General features: G+C 60.0%; 1 protein-coding gene across 5 annotated transcripts; it reads left to right on the top strand.

Annotated features, from left to right (window-relative positions):
• Positions 1 to 329: 329 nt before the first annotated feature.
• On the top strand, positions 330 to 15,479 carry SLC7A10 (solute carrier family 7 member 10). 5 transcript variants are annotated; one of them, XM_003127014.6, is made up of 11 exons: positions 330 to 576; positions 9,158 to 9,362; positions 10,779 to 10,930; positions 11,201 to 11,326; positions 11,396 to 11,549; positions 12,528 to 12,651; positions 12,736 to 12,839; positions 13,445 to 13,541; positions 13,749 to 13,898; positions 14,744 to 14,921; positions 15,123 to 15,364. In XM_003127014.6, exons 1-11 carry the CDS (start codon positions 426 to 428, stop codon positions 15,251 to 15,253), a joined length of 1,572 nt encoding a protein of 523 aa, XP_003127062.1. In that variant the 5' UTR covers positions 330 to 425; the 3' UTR covers positions 15,254 to 15,364. The 5 variants fall into 5 exon arrangements, with proteins under 5 accessions (XP_003127062.1, XP_084816524.1, XP_084816523.1 ...); XM_084960398.1 differs by lacking the exon at positions 12,736 to 12,839 and having other exon boundaries at positions 9,158 to 9,329; positions 15,123 to 15,479; XM_084960397.1 differs by lacking the exon at positions 12,736 to 12,839 and having other exon boundaries at positions 15,123 to 15,479.
• The last annotated feature ends 800 nt before the right edge of the window (positions 15,480 to 16,279 follow it).

Raw genomic sequence — 16,279 nt, 5'->3', positions numbered from 1 at the left:
CGAGGGCGGGGACAGTCTTGCTTTGGAGCTCTGCCCCCCCCACCCCCACCCTGGGAATGGGTGGTAACTCAGGCAGCAGCGGGAGGGGGTTCTTCGGTCGGGGAAGTTCTTCCTAGGTCTGCCCCAAGTCCTCTCCTTCCTTCCCAGGCCCGGCTTGGGAGGGTGGGGCCCCGAAGGGTGTGGGGGGGGGAGTTCCCTTTAAGGGAGGTGGGGGAGGGGGCTGCCGGCCAGTCCTCCTTCCGCCCTTCTGGGCCCCCGCCGGCCGGGGCTCAGGGCCCGGGCCCCGCGCCAGCGCATGCGCCCGCCTGTGGGCGCTGTCCGTGCTGCGAGGGCGGCGCGCACCGACAGCCGGACCGACGGACGGACCGGCGGCCGGTCGTACAGACCGGGCAGTGCTGGGAGCGGGGACGCGGCGGAACAGCGACATGGCCGGCCACACGCAGCAGCCAAGCGGGCGCGGGAACCCCGGCCCTGCGCCCTCGCCCTCCCCCGGCCCGGGCCCCGGCCCCGGGGCCTCGGAGCGGGTGGCGCTCAAAAAGGAGATCGGACTAGTGAGCGCCTGCACCATCATCATCGGTGAGCAGGGCCCGGGGTGGACGGGTGCCTGGGGCTGTGGGGCCGAGGATGCACAGCCGCTCCGAACACGGGGCACCCCTCTCCGGGCGCTCCTACTGGTTGGAGGCGGTGGGACGGGGATGAGGGGGGTTGCCTGCCCCGAGCACCTTGCGGTGTCTCCCCTCACACAGCAGCCGCTGGGCTTCTTGTTTCGCGTCCCCAAGTGCCCTGCATTTTTGCATTTGAGGAGGGGTCCATCCGCCGCTGGAGTCCTCCTCAGGCTTTTCCTTCACTTTGAACTTGGCAAGGCGATTACCCTCATCTAAATGGAGATGACTGTGGTCCTGCCTTGAGTGCAGGAACCTGACCAGTGTGGCTCCGCAGGCTGACCTCCCGGCCAAGGCCCCAGGTGTGAGCCTTGTGGCAGAAACTGAGTTCCTACTGTGGCCAGGGTCCAGGTGCCATGCAGTGTGGTTGATTTATTCTTCGAAAGCAGGAGGGACTTGTGGGTAGACCAGCCAGGTAGAGCCAGCCCAGAGGGGAAATCGGTTCAGAGTAAATGATTAGTGCAGAGTTTGGCAGCCGGACCCTGGGGAAGGCGGGCAGAGCAGCCAGCGACTTCCAGAGGCTGAGTTGGGGTGGGCAGACCCAGCCTGCAGAAAGGCCACCTGCCACCTGGGCAGGGATCCCAACAGACACTCTCATCCCCTTGCTCTCTGGCCCAGCTTCCCCACCTGAGAATGAGCGCATGCATCCTGCCCCCATACAAGGACTTCTGGGAAGACAGAGAGCTCAGGCCAGTGAGAACGGTGCTAGAATTTCCTCCTTATGTCCAAGTCATGAAGACTGATGTCTCGGGAGCTGGCTAACCCAGACCTGTGCCTTTTCCACAGCAGGTGCCTCAGAGACCCTCGTGGGAGGAGTCTGTTCCACGCCCCGTGTCCCAGGAGACATGGGCTGGAAGGATGTATGGCAAGGGCCTTGACTGCTTTTCTGTTTACCTCCTGCCCCGTCTTCCCCCCAGCCAGTGGGAGCTGCTTATGCATCCATTGCCCACCCATCCTTAGACCCTTGGAGATGGAGAAGGTTGGGGGCTCCAGAGAGCAGACTGGGGTCTTCTTCACCTCCTCCTCCTCCTCTGCCCCCACACCAGGAGCTCCTGGGCCAAGGCTGGGGTCTCACTCTTGGCCACCCCTGCACGCATACTGAGAATTGTACCCTGTGTAGGTACCTCCCTGTCTCACCCACTTGTACCTGGAATGGTATCTTCTAGGGGCTGATCCTGATCTGGCCTGGCGACCTTCTTTGGCCTAGAGTGCCCCTGCTTGGCTGCTGGGAGGGCGGGCTGCTTTCAGAGATTTAGCCAGCGTACTGGTTAGAGCTTTGCCCAGGCCCACACCCTCTCCAAGAGCTGTACTGCCAGGAAGGGGAAGCCCGGATGTCATGCATGGGCCATGGGATCAAGAGGCTGACCATGTCTGGAGCCAGCTACAGTGCCCGGCAGATGCAGGGAGCGATGTGGCTTGTCCTGGGCTGCCTCAGCTAAAGCCAGCAGCATCCGTGAGCTGTATTCCTCTTCTGCCTTCTCCCCACATCCCATCCCCCACAGGTCAAGCAGAGGTTGCTGGCTCCTCTCTCCTCAAGCGAAATCCCTAGTGGTGATGGCGGGAGTGGATGAGGCTAATTCTGCAAGAATTTTTCCGTGCAGCCCAGCCCTGCTCTTACAGCTCCCCCACCCTCAGGCCATTCCTACTGTTCCAGATCCACTGCCCCCTTAGCCTCAGGCCTTGGGGTTAGCGATGACTTGGCCAAAGGTGACAGCCTCAGAAACAGAACCTGGATGACCTAACTGCAGCCCAGGACACTCAGGGGTGGTCCAACAGCCCTGCTGGGGGAGCTTTGAAGGGTTTCAGCAGGGAGGAGGCTGGACTGGGCAGGAGACAGACATGGAGTGGAGATGGAGCTGGACCAAAAGGCGACAGATGACAGAGGAGGCAGGAGTAGGGTGAATTACCGCACTGCTCTCCCCATCCTGCCCCTAGTCCTGCCCCTTTCACTGTTCCAGGGGCCCCACCCTCCCACATCTTACTCCACCTTCCAGCCCTGGGGAGCCTGGTCAAAGTAAAAAACATCTGCAAAATGTCATATTTTAGTTTTATTTATATCCTACTCCATAACATTTCCTGTTGGATAAACAGCTACTGCACCTGTTATCACCAAACCCTCTAAATAGACCCAAGATCCTTTCATCCTGCCCCCTTGTACCCCCTGCCCCATCCAAGGCTGAGGACTAGGGCTTTCAGGAATGCAACGGCATAAAAGGGCTTTGGGCTGGAATCAAACTCCAGCTAAAATGTGCTTGGGACAGCACCTGCTGGCTGCAGCAAGCACAACTGGCAAGGCATGGGGCAAGCTTGGAGGAAAAAGAGCCGACCGGGGCATGGGCTGTTCACGTCACCACATCTAGTACCTCTTCAGAAAAACATACTTCACTGCATTCTGAAAACATGTTCTCCCTTTATCTCATTTGTACTGCCTGCTTTGCAAGATGGGAATTTTTATACCCATTTTACAGATGTAGAAACTGAGGTTAGAAGATAAAAGATGCTGCCACCAGTGGCGGACTCGGGATTTGGAACCAGAATGGGGCTCGTCTCCCAACCCACTGTGGCCTTTCTTCACACCGCTCTGGTGCAGGGCAAAGTTGGGGCCAGATCCAGAGCCCCTGATGGGGGAAGGTTGAAGATTGAGCTGGGAGCTAATCCAACCAGGATTTGCTCATCTCCCCACTCAATCGTGGGTAGGTGGACAAAGAGACGGACAGAGAAATCACCCACCCCATCCACATTGGATGTACAGGGTCTCTCGTCCTGACTCAGGGACCACATCTGGCTCCCTCCCTGATCCACACTTAAGGAAGGAACGTGCCCAGGTCCAGCGGAGTGGGACCCACGCAGGCCTGCTGACCAGGCTGTCCTGTCCTGCACTGTCTCCCTTTGATTCAGAGATCCAGCCCACAGTTGGGGATCAGGCTCAAGTATGTTCTGGGACTCAGGGGTCTGCTTCATGAACCCCGTCTCCTTAGCAGTGAATCCCTGCTCACCCAGCCATGGCCATTGTCATGGCCATTGTCTTTAGGACTGGAGGTGCTGGGCTGCTCAGAGGATAGCCCTCTCCAGAACCCCAGCCCATCCTCTGGGACCCCGAGGGGACATAAAATCACACAGGAGCTTGACTATGCCTCACTGTAGCCACAGTTTACAGATGAGGAAACAGGGGACCTGAAGCTGCTAGCAGCCCAGGGTCAGACCCCTTGGTGTGCTCGGGGACACTCATGGGGGCTGAGGCAGCTCCGGCTGTGAGGGTGGAGCCTGCCAGCACCAGCCACACTCATTCATCTACTCAACAATTAGGTACTGGACAGTGCCGGCCACTGTTCTGGGTGCTGGAGACACAGCAGGGAACAAGACCAATGAAATCCCGGTCTTCCTGGAGCTGACGCTCCAGCATGGAAGTCAGAGAGTAAACAAGATACTAAGCTGAATGTTCAGCTGGCGGGGTACTAAGTACTAAGGTGAGAAAATTAAGGAGGGAGGATTGTAGGAAGGAGATGAGTCAGGAATGGGATGGGGTCCAGTCTGTGTGGACCTTGCAACTTCAGGCAAGGACTTTGCCTTTTTCTCTTTGTGAGATGGGGGCCTTGGGAGGGCTTTGAGCAGAAGAGGGGTGGCATGGGATGGGATGGGATAGGATGGGATGGCATGGGATGGCATGGCCTGGGGCTCACTATGGAGACAAGGCTGTGGGCCCCAAGGGCAGAAGCTGGAAGCTGGTCAGGAGGGTACCTGAGTCACCTGGGTAAGAGACACTGGTGGCTTAGAGCAGGGTGGCAATGGAGGCGCTAAGAGTAGGTCCAGTCCTGTGTGTGTTTGGAAGATTGAGCCAAAGGACCTGTGATGCCCTGGACACCAGGCGTGACAGGAAGAGAGGAGTCTGGCTGACAGCAGGCTGGGGCCGTTTGCCATTCATTGCCCTGGGAAGAGGTGCTGTGAGCAGAGCAGGCCCAGGGGGCCGAGCTCCACACTTCTCATCCCTCTCTCGAAAGGAAAGTGGGTTAGGCCAGAGGTGCACGCTGGCCAAGCAGCAATTCCAAGCATGTCCTGGAAACAGCCCCACTTACCTCCCTGGAGTTCTGCCAAGACCTCAGCAGGTGCTTGTGCCCCCCGACCCCTGAGGGGTGCCTAACATGTTATTGTAAGGACACAGCGCTGGGAGGAGCAGGCTTCACCCAGAGCAACAGGAAGGCCCCCAAAGCAGGGCTCTGGCTGCTGACCCCAGGGTGTTGAGGTCCCATGGGGGTCGGGTCTTCAAAGGCCAGCTTGAATGGCCCAGGGTGTTCCCAAGGTAGATGACAATAGTGAGGCCTCTAAGCACTCCCTGGGGCCTCTGATGTGCCACACGGGGTGGGAACAGGCCCACATCCCCACTTCATCTCCCCATCTTACAGATGGGAGGGCTTGGAGAAGTGACATACTTTTGTCCACAGCTTCCCAGCATGAGGGGTCTGGAATTCTAACCAGATCTGGGGATTCTCAACTAGTAAGAGCCCCTGCCCATGTTCTTGGGGGTCCTGGCACTTAGCAGCGGGAATTTGGAGCCCTTCTGCAGAAGCCTCACGGATCACATCCTAATGGGGAGGTGCTGGGCCTCATTGCCCAGAGCACAGGAAGGAGGCCTGGCCTGTGGCCAGCCCCGGATCAGGCCCAGGAGCCCTGGGGCTGCTCTCTGTCAGGCCAGCAGGCCAGAGTGGCAAGAGGAGGCCCTGTCGTGACCATGCTCGCTGAAGGGGCAGGCATAGGCCAGGCGCATGTAAGCAGGCCTAGTCCCCATCCCCGAGGGGGGGGGGTCCCTGTCCATCTGGGGAGCTTGGACTGCTCATCTCAGCAGGCCAGAGCACAGACCCTGCCCTCTGGGAACACAAGGGCCACCCAGGATAGCAAATAAAGGACTCGCTTCCTGGCCATCCTCCAGGTACCATGGAAGAGGAGCGGGTGCCAGGGTGGGAGATCAGGGCAGGCTTCCTGGGGGTGGCATTTCTTCTGGGAGGCCAATGAGCTGGGAAGAGACCTGCCACAGTTGGGGACAGAGGGCCCTGAGCAGAACGTGTTTCCTCGGGCCCCATGCCGAATGCGCAGGACGCGGCCATCCTGCCCAGCAGCGCCTCTGCCAAAGTCAGTGTTGCACCAGCCCTCTGCCGCCCCCGGGTCCAGCGGCTCTCGGGGACACAGGCCCAGAGAGCCAGCACTGGCCTGAGGTCCCACAGTGGACTCCTGAAAGTGTTTCTAGGGATGAAAGGTCATGCCACCAGCCTGGCCGGACGGGACCTCCCCGACCCTCCCCAGGTCAGTCTCTGCATGTTCCCCCTACACGCACTGAGGGCAGCTGGCCCCTTCCACCACTGTGACCTCTGTGGTCCACCCCTGCGACCTCCACAGTCACCCGCTGCTTCCCAGAAATAGGTCAGCGCACACCGCTGCAGCCAGGGGAACAATGGCTCTTTCTTCGTTCCTCTGCAGAGCCGGGTAAGCTCCATCAGGCCAAACATCTTAATGTGATAAAAAACCACCCAGGGCGGCCTCATGGGAGGAGACTGGAGGGGAGGCCCCCTGGTGGGGGGACTCCCATCCTCACCCACCTGCCTGCGCACTCCGGCCCGGCCCAGGACCCACAGGGACCACAGAGCAGCCGACCCATTGGGTGGATGGGAACGCCGAGGCCTCGGAACCCACATTCTCCAGCCTGCCCTCGATTAGACACCAGAGCAGCCGTATCTCCCTGCCCATCCCACATTCTGTGGTTCCTGTCCCTCCTCCACTTCTTCCAGAGCTGGATCCCCCAAGGACTAGGCTTGTCCACTTGCTGTTCAGCACATCGGGCAGAGCTGATTGTGCTGGGCCTGAGCATGAGGGTTGAGAAGGGAGGTGGGACCCACCACCACCAGGAGCGATGGGCAGCCCTCAGCGCCCCCCCATCCCGGGAGCACTGCCTTACAGTGCCGAGGTCCCTTCTCCGCCCCCGTAATTAATCAGTCAGCCTTGGAAGTGCCCGCCCCTCTCCTGGGCACCCTCCCTCCTCCTCCCTGCCCTCCAACCCCTCACCCGGCTCCTTCCAAGAGCGGCCAATGGGCCTCAATGGGGTTTTTCTGCCACCTTCCAGCACGAACCTGGGGGCAGATGCTGGCGGTTGCCCGGGCCCAAAGGAGGAGGCCCTCAAGTTGCTCAGAGACACGGGTTGGCCCACGTGTTCCTTTGAGCCATGTGGGGCAGTCCTCACTGTCGCCTGAGGCCACATGTCCAAAACAATAGTGAGCCTCACCCCCATGCCCCGGAGCCCAACATCCAAGTCCCCAGCTGCTGGGCACAGACTAGTGACGTGCCCCTTCCAGGTATGGCTTCCCTGAGGGCCCTGGATGCACCCAGCTTCTTCCAAGGCCACCCAGCCCCCGCTGGCTTCCAACCTCCCTGGCTTTTGGCAAATCCCACTTCACCAGGTCCTGAGAACAGAGGCTCTACTGCTGCGTAGAGCGAACTCAAAGGCTCTTTAGAAACCTGAGCGCCCACCCAGGCCCTGCGCCCTGTGGTAGATGAAGGAAGCAGCCCCTCTCCCCCTGGAAGCAAGCTGAGGGCAGAGCTTACCTCTGGGGGCTGGGAGGCAGGAATTAGTTCCTCCTTATCTGGATGTATTTAGGGCTCCTGGGATGTGACCAGAAAGCCAAGTGGGGCATCGTGGCGTCCAGACTGGAAATGTGTGTCGGCTGGGGTGGGGGCAGGGGTAGCGCCGAGGACACAGAGTGCATGCAGATGGGCGGGCAGCCATAGCTGTGTCCTCGTCCAGACCTGCCTGTGGGCCTGGCAGGTGGGGCGAGCTCCTGAGGGGCTGAGCCCCCAGGTCCCAGCAGTGTTGCTTTTTTATTCATGTGGTCTCTGGGTTCTGGGATTGTTGCCTCTTGGGCAGGCCCCAGGGCACGTCATGGTGATGTGACCTGATTCGTTTGCGTAGATGATGAGGCCCATGTAACCCAGAGCATTGCCCTCTTTGCCCTGGCTGCCAGGGAGCTCAGGGCTAAGCACATGCTCAGCATTTTGCTTATCCTGGGAAGCTGCTCTGCAGCCCACAGCTCAGGTGTTTCCCATTGTTCTGCTTCCAGATGCTGGGATCAGTGGAGCCCCCCCTCCCAGCACCCATCCTTCCAAGATTCAGAGTCAGCCCAGGGGCAGGCCAGGCATTCCGTGACCCATGACCTGGCAGATCCCACTGGCACCCAAGCATGCAGCTAGCCACTCCCTCTGCCCCTCCCCCGAGTCCCCTCCTTGGAGAGACTGCTGCCTCTCTTCACAGATGAGGAGCTCGGCCCTTCATATCAGGGCACTCATGCCACTCTGGGCATCAGGCCATCCTCTCATCCAGTAATCTGCTCAACACATGTGTATTGAGCACCTACTGTATGCTGGGGGCCCCGGGTATACGGTTGCTGAAGAACACACAAAGTCATGCAAAGATGCCAAGTCCAGCTGGATACATACCGTAGAGAGCTTCCCATTCAGTAGCTCACTGACTCCTCCCAGTAAGCCCACTGTACAGACGGAACCTAGGAGGTGACCTGAGTGGGGACAGATCTCCAACCCCTGATGCCCAGCCAGGGTTTCCCACTGTGGTCATAGGATTTGAGCAGTGACCCCTGTGTGCAACCAGGGAGCTGTCCCCAGGGGAGAGGCATCTGTGTCCAGACCCCAGACTGGGCCAACCAAGAGTCCAACCATCGTCCACCCCAGGCCCTCCATGATGGCTGCTGAGCAGCCCCCAACCCTGAAAATGTACCAGGTCCTTCCCCTCAGCCCACTGGCTCTTGCCCAGGACTGGAAACATTTTAATAGTGCCAGGAACTCAGGTCTCTTCCGAGTCGGTGTCCGCAGCCCAGGTCCTACGTCAGGGAAAAAGAAAAAAAAGAAAAGGAAGAAAGACAAGACAGACAGAAAGAAAGAGAGAGAGAAAGAAAGAACAAGGAGGGCTTCTTCATGGAGGAGGTGCCAGTCCCCGAGCCACTCCATGAGTTTGGACTTCAGCCCGCAGGAAAGTGGCAAGTGTGTCAAGGTCTTGCTTCAGGAGGCCAGCAGGCTGGAAGGTAGACAGATGGCTGGGGGCTGACAAGACTGGGGGCCTTGGCCAGGGGCGAAGGACAGGGCCTGGACCCTGTGGGATGCACTAAAGTGGCTCCCGCTCTGCCATGGCTTGTGCTTGCCCCTCCTCATGGGAGTAAGCGGGGCCCCAAGGAACTCGGAACAGGAACCATCTCTGGCAGAGGAGACTCGCTGGACAAAGTGCTACTCCCCAGGCCAGGGACTGGGGAGGGGAGATGAGGCGCCCAGAGTGGGACTTGCAGGGTTCAAGGCGCCCTTGGCGCCCACCCGCCTCTGGGCTCACTTCCCCATTCCTCCTCCAGGGAGCAGCCCGGCTCCCCGCTTGCTGCAGCGTCCTCACAGCAAAGAGGCTGGCCTGCTGGGGGCGCCCCAGACCTGATGCCTGGGTGTCTCTCCCTCCACAGGCAACATCATCGGCTCGGGCATCTTCATCTCCCCTAAGGGGGTCCTGGAGCACTCGGGCTCCGTGGGTCTGGCCCTCTTCGTCTGGGTCCTGGGTGGGGGCATCACAGCCCTGGGCTCACTCTGCTACGCGGAGCTAGGAGTCGCCATCCCCAAGTCTGGCGGGGACTACGCGTATGTTACCGAGATCTTTGGTGGCCTGGCTGGGTGAGTGTGGGGTACCAGTGGCTGGAGGTGGGGTGGGGACAGTGTCTCCAGAGCGGACGGCCAGCTGGGCCCTGGACCTCAGTGTCCTCCACTGCCTTTCATGTCTCAGGGAGGTCGTGGGGGTGCATGAGGGAAGCAGGTGTTGGGAAGCCTCACAAACCAGGGTGGGCGGGACCAATGCCCACCCCACTCTAGCAATCCAGCTAGCCCCTTGACCTCTCTGTGCTTGCTTTTATTTTTATTTTTATTTTTGTCTTTTTAGAGCCACACCCACAGCATATGGAAGTGCCCAGGCTAGGGGTCCATTTGGAGCTGTTGCTACCAGCCTACAGCCTTCCCTCATGCGAGCATCCAAGCGTGTCCTCCTCTGGGGAGAGGGGCCTGGGGCCCAAGAAAGCAGAAGAATCTTGCTGTGTGGCTGGAATACTCAAGAAGATGGGAGGGGGAGGAGGGCCCGAGACCCCCGCCAGGGGCCCCCAGCACTCACTAGGGGAGGAGGAGGGCCCCGGAGCTAGGGTGTCCCGGAGCCAACGGAGGGCGGCTGTGCAAGGCGAGGAGTAAGGAAGCGGGGCTGCAGAGCAAAGGTGAGGCCAAGAGGAAGTTACCAAGCCTGGTGCCCCAGAGATGGCTGGTGTTCCTGGAGGAGGCAGTCACCAGCCTCAAAGTGGGCTAGACCTCAGTGGGAGGGGTTCCCCCATGGCCAGGTGCTCCCCTGAGTGCAGGCAGAGCCCCCAAGGACAGGTCAGATCTCACTCCCATGTGGGCACCTGCAGAAGTGAGATTCAGGCAGAAGGGACTTTGATTCCTGCCACCCCAGCCAGGGCTCTTTGCGAGGTCCAGTCCCTCGGGGGATCAGAGCCCACCGTCAGCCATCTGCAGAGAACTGGAGCCATGACTGGGTGTCCCAGGACCTCCCACCCCAGCTCCGGAACAGCCTGTGGCCGGGGACTCAGTGACCATTAGAAAAGTGGCTGGCGGGTTCCCATTGTGGCTCAGCAGATTAAGGACCTGAGGTTGTCTCTGTGAGGATGCGGGTTCAATCCCTGGCCTTGCTCAGTGGGTTAAGGATTCAGCATTGCTACAAGCTACAGCATAGGTCATAGACACGGCTTGGATCCAGTATTGCTGTGGCTGTGGCACAGGCCTCCCGAGTCTCCCTCCCCAGCTGCCCAGGGGCAGCCCCTAGCTGTTTAACTGGGCTGAGCGGCATCTCTGCTGAAACGCTTCCTAATTAGAGCAGAGACCTTGACCAAGTCGGGCCTGCCTCCCTGAACCGAAGCTGGCATCTGGCAGCCGCACCAGCCCTGGGTGCCAGGGCCCAGGGGGCAGCCCCGCTCCACACACCTGGACTGGCTTGGTTGGGAGGGAGCGCGCCCTCTGGGAGGCCTGTGCCACTCTGGCCCTCGCTCTTTCCAGCTTCCTGCTGCTCTGGAGCGCTGTTCTCATCATGTACCCCACCAGCCTGGCCGTCATCTCCATGACCTTCTCCAACTACGTACTGCAGCCCGTGTTCCCCAACTGCATCCCGCCCTCCGCCGCCTCCCGTGCGCTCTCCATGGCCTGCCTGAGTGAGTGCCACCGTGGGGCCAAGGCTGGGCCTCTGTCCCCAGGGCCTACCCTGCTCCCTGCCCCTGTGAGGGCACTTTGGTGGGGTGAGGGGACTGGTCCCTCCAGCTGCCAGCTCCTGTGAGGTCAGCTTCAGGGGTTTGTCTTCTGGCTCCGGCTGCTGCAGGGGACACCATCCTGCAGCCCGAGCTGAACTTGGCTGTGCCCACCCACTGTCAGAGGCTCAGCCTCAGGTGCCCCCTGCAACCCGCTCACCCGCCCCTCCTCCCCAGTGCTCCTGACGTGGGTGAACAGCTCGAGTGTGCGCTGGGCCACGCGCATCCAGGACGTGTTCACTGGTGGAAAGCTGCTGGCCCTCTCGCTCATCATTGGCCTGGGCTTTGTCCAGATCTTCCAAGGTAGGGCCGGGGTGGGGCTGGGCCCCGGGCCTGGGAGGTGACACTGACCCTTGACCTCTGGACCCCTAGGACACTTCGAGGAGCTGAGGCCCAGCAATGCCTTTGACTTCTGGATGACGCCGTCAGTGGGTCACCTGGCCCTGGCCTTCCTCCAGGGCTCCTTTGCCTTCAGCGGCTGGAACTTCCTCAACTACGTCACCGAGGAGCTGGTGGACCCTCGAAAGTGGGTGGGGCACCGGCCAGGCCCTAGGAAGTGGTGTGGCGCGGGGTGGGAGAGGCAGCTGTCACCTGTGGCTGGTCTGGTCATCTGCCTGACTACACACGCTGCTGCCCTCCAGGAACGGCTCTGGAAAGGCAGCCAGGACGCTTGTTCTGTATGGCTGTGGAAGGTCACAGCCCCTTGCTGGGCCTCAGAAATGCTGAGTATCATTGTCCTGCTGTAAATGGATCCAGCTATTTGCATTTGGCCAAAAATGATACATGTGCACACAATATGGTCCCAATAGATGAAGCCAGTGGCTCCGTCTGATGCTCAGCCGAGACCCTGAACGGTTGCAGCTGGGGCCGGGGCTAATGGGAGTCCCAGGGGGCCCTGGTCTGTGGACCAAGCTCTAAGGGCACTTGGAGGGTGTTCAAGGCTGATTTTGGCTGGCTGTCTGCAACGTGCTTTCCACGTGCGGACATTAGACCTGCTCCCCATCCTCAGGGACTGAGTGCCCCTCCCCCATCTGCCCCTCCTCCCACCTTCCTGTGCCCAGGCTGGGGTACGGAGTAGGGGGCAGCCAGACAGCAGTGCTGCCCCTCTCCCTGCCCTGGGGTCCTCCGTGCACACAGGAGATGATAGCTCAGAGCTCCTTTTCTTTTTTTTTTGTCTTTTTCTAGGGCTGCACCCACAGCATATGGAGGTTCCCAGGCGAGGGGTCTAATCGGAGCTATAGCTGCCGGTCTACACCAGAGCCACAGCAACGTGGGATCCAAGCTGCATCTTCGACCTACACCATAGCTCATGGCAACACCGGATCCTTAACCCACTGAGTGAGGCCAGGGATCGAACCCACAACCTCATGGTTTTTAGTCGGATTTGTTAACCACTGAGTCACGACAGGAACGCCTCAAAGCTGCTCTTGTGGCTGGGTCCCCTGCCGCCCTGTCCCCCCAGTCCCCAAGGGCCAATGCTGATGCATTCCACCCCTGTCCCCAGGAACCTACCTCGTGCCATCTTCATCTCCATCCCACTGGTGACTTTCGTGTACACCTTCACCAATGTCGCCTACTTCACTGCCATGTCCCCCCAGGAGCTGCTGGCCTCTAATGCAGTAGCCGTGGTGAGTGGGGTCCCGCTTGGCCCCCCCGGACCCTAAGTGGCCCCACCCTGTCTCACGCACCACTTCTCTTCTGTGCCCACTCAGACCTTCGGGGAGAAGCTGCTGGGCTACTTTTCTTGGGTCATGCCTGTCTCTGTGGCGCTTTCCACTTTCGGAGGGATCAATGGCTACCTGTTCACCTCCTCCAGGTGACTGGACTGGGGAGAGGGTGAGCAAGGTGAGGCAGGGCAGGTGTCCTGGTACACATGAGCAGTGCCGGGGCTCAGAGGAAGGGGAATCCTGCGAGGTGGGACAGACCCCCTAAAGCTGGAATGATGAACTCCCTGGTGAGAGAGGTCTGATCCTCATTCTGATGAACAGAAAGCAAGAGGGAGGCAGGCCTAGATGAGGGGGAGAACTGCCCAGTGGGGCTGCTGGAGCCTGGAGTGGGAAGTCAGAAGTAACATCTCAAGAGGACTATCAGGGAGTTCCCGCTGTGGCTCCATGGGTTAAGAACCTGACTAGCATCCATGAGGATGTGGGTTCGATCCCTGGCCTCGCTCGGTGGATTAAGGATCCAGCATTGCCATGGCTGTGGTGTAGGTTGGCAGCTGCAGCTCTGATTCGACCCCTAGCCCAGGAACTTCCATGTGCCGCAGGTGCGGCTGTAAAAGTAAATAAATAAATAATTAAATTTAAATATTAAGAATGTCTTAAAAAGAGGGTTATCAGGTCTGGAGCTGAGGTCAGGATCTGACCGGCGGGGACACAGAGTGGGCTCATGGCCCCCACCCACCTCTGTCCCCACCCCCAGACTGTGCTTCTCTGGAGCCCGAGAGGGGCACCTGCCCAGCCTGCTGGCCATGATCCACGTCAGACACTGCACCCCTATCCCCGCCCTCCTTGTCTGCGTAAGTTGGGGGATCCAGGCTGGCAGGACGGGGGGGCCAGGGCCACCCAGCGATGTGGGTCATGCAGGGATTGGGGTCCCCCCTGGGGGGGCAGCCCACAGGAGGAGTGGGAGGGCCTGCTCACCCACCTCCTGGCCCGGGCCGGCCGGCCTGGGGCAGCTGCGGGAAGCAGGTGGGAGGCCAGTCCTCAGCCCAGTCCTCTCCCAGTGCGGGGCCACGGCGGTCATCATGCTTGTGGGAGACACGTACACGCTCATCAACTACGTGTCCTTCATCAACTACCTCTGCTACGGCGTCACCATCCTGGGCCTGCTCGTGCTGCGCTGGAGGCGGCCAGCGCTCCACAGGCCCATCAAGGTGAGGCCCAGGGAGGACCAGCCGGCCCACGCGCCACCAGCAGTCAGGACCACCCCTTCACCCGTTTGGGCATCATGGGCGGCAATGGCAGTGATGGGGGCGTGGGCAGCCTTTGCCGTGTGCCCCGCTCTGCTCAGGGCCCTGGGTGCCCTTGTGTGTTCAGTTCTTGGTGCAACCCCTTGAGGGGGGTGCTGAGAATACGCCCACTTCACAGGCAGGAAATGAGGCTAAGACACTTGCTCATGGACACCCAGAATTCCAAGGGCCCACACAAAACAGAAGACCCCAAACAAAGGTCCTCGGAGTTCCAGTTGTGGCTCAGTGGGTTAAGAACCCGACATAATGTTTGTGAGGATGCGGGTTCGATCTCTGGCCTCGCAAGCTGCGGCGTAGGTCACACATGCAGCTCAGATCTGGTGTGGCCATGGCTGTGATATAGGTCGCAGACACAGCTCAGATCTGGTGCTGCTGTGACTTCCATGTGCCGCAGATGCAGCGTTAAAAAAACAAACAAACAAACAAACAAAAAAACAAACTCCTAGTTGCATATAAATCCTTGAGCTGGAAAAGTGCTCAGGGCCTTCTCTGAAATGTGAAACACCAAAAAAATCACTCACCATCAACCAAGTCCACCTACAGTCGCTGTGCAGAACTGAGAGCCACTGAAACGGATCAGCTCTCAACAATCTGGCCACCTGTCCAGCTGGCTGCTGGCAGAAGGGGATCCCTCAGCCCCCAGCTCCCAGGAGAGGGTGGAAAGGGCCCCCACCCCAGGGGGGTGGGGCAGGGGAGCTGGGAGCTGAGGGGGTCCTGTGCCATCAGCCCTGCCCCTTGCTGTCCCCCAGGTGAACCTCCTGGTTCCCGTCACATACTTGGTCTTCTGGGCGTTCCTGCTGGTCTTCAGCTTCATCTCAGAGCCCATGGTGTGCGGGGTGGGCATGGTCATCGTCCTCACGGGGGTGCCCATATTCTTCCTGGGAGTGTTCTGGAGAAGCAAACCAAAGTGTGTGCACAGACTCACAGGTGAGCCTGGCAGGGGCCTGGGGGGGCGGGGTATCCCGCAGCCGTGGTGGCCACGCCAGGCCCGGCCCCCACCTCAGTCTCCCCACGGCGTGGCCCAAGCCTCCAGGTCCTACGCACAGAGGGAGCATCTCCCCCAAGGACCCCGGTCCCCATGGGGTCCGACCCCAGGGTCTATCTGTCGGTCTGTCTGTCTGTTCTCAGAGTCAGTGACACGCTGGGGCCAGGAGCTGTGTTTCGTGGTCTACCCCCAGGGCTCCCCGGAGGAGGAGGAGAACGGTCCCTGCCAGCCCTCCGCGCTGCCCGCCCCGGGCAAGCCCTTGAAGACACAATGAGACACTTGTGGAGCCTGAAGCAGCTGTTTTCTGTTTACATGTTGTTGTTTATTGAGGAGGTGTTTTTGCAAAAAAAAAAAAAAAAAAAAAAAAAAAAATTTCCTGGAAAAAGGAGATCTCTTAGAGGTAAGGAAGCCCTGACAATGTGGACTGGTCCCCTGTCAGCACTGCCCCGCTAGCTTTTCCTGGAAAGATCTATGAATAAAACAGGGCTGGTGGTGCACCAGGACTGTCTCAGGTGAATCCCTGGTGGGCACCGCTCAGTAGGGGGCATACGTGGAGCTGGCTGGAGCATGGGGCCCGGCCCTCCCAGAAGGCGGCCCTTGGCATTCAGGGACTCTGCCGCTAGAGCCAGGCACTCCCTCTTTGGGGCTGGCACCATGGGGTCTGGAGCCACCTCTGCCTGAGAAGGACATGGAGGTGTACACCTCCCCAGGCCTGGCAGTGCCAACTGGAGGCTCAACCATCCAGGAGAGCCTGGGATTCCTGCTGGAACTGCTTTTCTTCCCATAAATCCCCACGGAGTGAGTGTCAGGACTTCAAAGTCCACAGCCTGACCCTGGCTCACAGGTGGGGAAACTGAGGCTCAGAGACAGGATGCTGTCAATGGGTGCCTTGGCCTCTGTCCCCTGAGAAAGCAGCAAGCAACAACTTCTGGGGGGCCTCAAGGCCTGCAAGAGCCCCCCAAGCCTCCTCTACCCCGTGCCCACTTTCCCAGCCCTGCAGGACTGCCCAGGAGATTGACCCTTCAGCCAGAGGGCAAAGGGCATCAACCTGGCCAAGCCCATACTGTCCCCACAGGCATGAGACTGGGGACAGAAGCCGCCTAGCCCAGCTCCTCCAGGGCCTGCTGGGAGGATGGAGGAGGGCTCCGTGCCACCAGATCACCCACCATGAACCAGGTCTAACGTACCCACAGCCCCATTCAGTCCGGGGACAGCTCTGGTGCCCCGCAGGGTGAATGAGGGAAGAAGCCACAGAAAATGTTCCAGGGGGCCCTGCCCTGGTCCTCCAGTTTCTCAGGAA

The sequence above is a fragment of the Sus scrofa genome, chromosome 6 (genome assembly GCF_054392235.1).
Source record: "Sus scrofa isolate SSC_HxYL_T2T_F1_AM1 chromosome 6, Sscrofa_HxYL_maternal_Yorkshire_Landrace_v2.0, whole genome shotgun sequence".
In the NCBI taxonomy this organism is placed as follows: domain Eukaryota; kingdom Metazoa; phylum Chordata; class Mammalia; order Artiodactyla; family Suidae; genus Sus; species Sus scrofa.
Note: the sequence above shows the minus strand (reverse complement) of the source record. Positions and strands in the feature narration are given on the sequence as shown.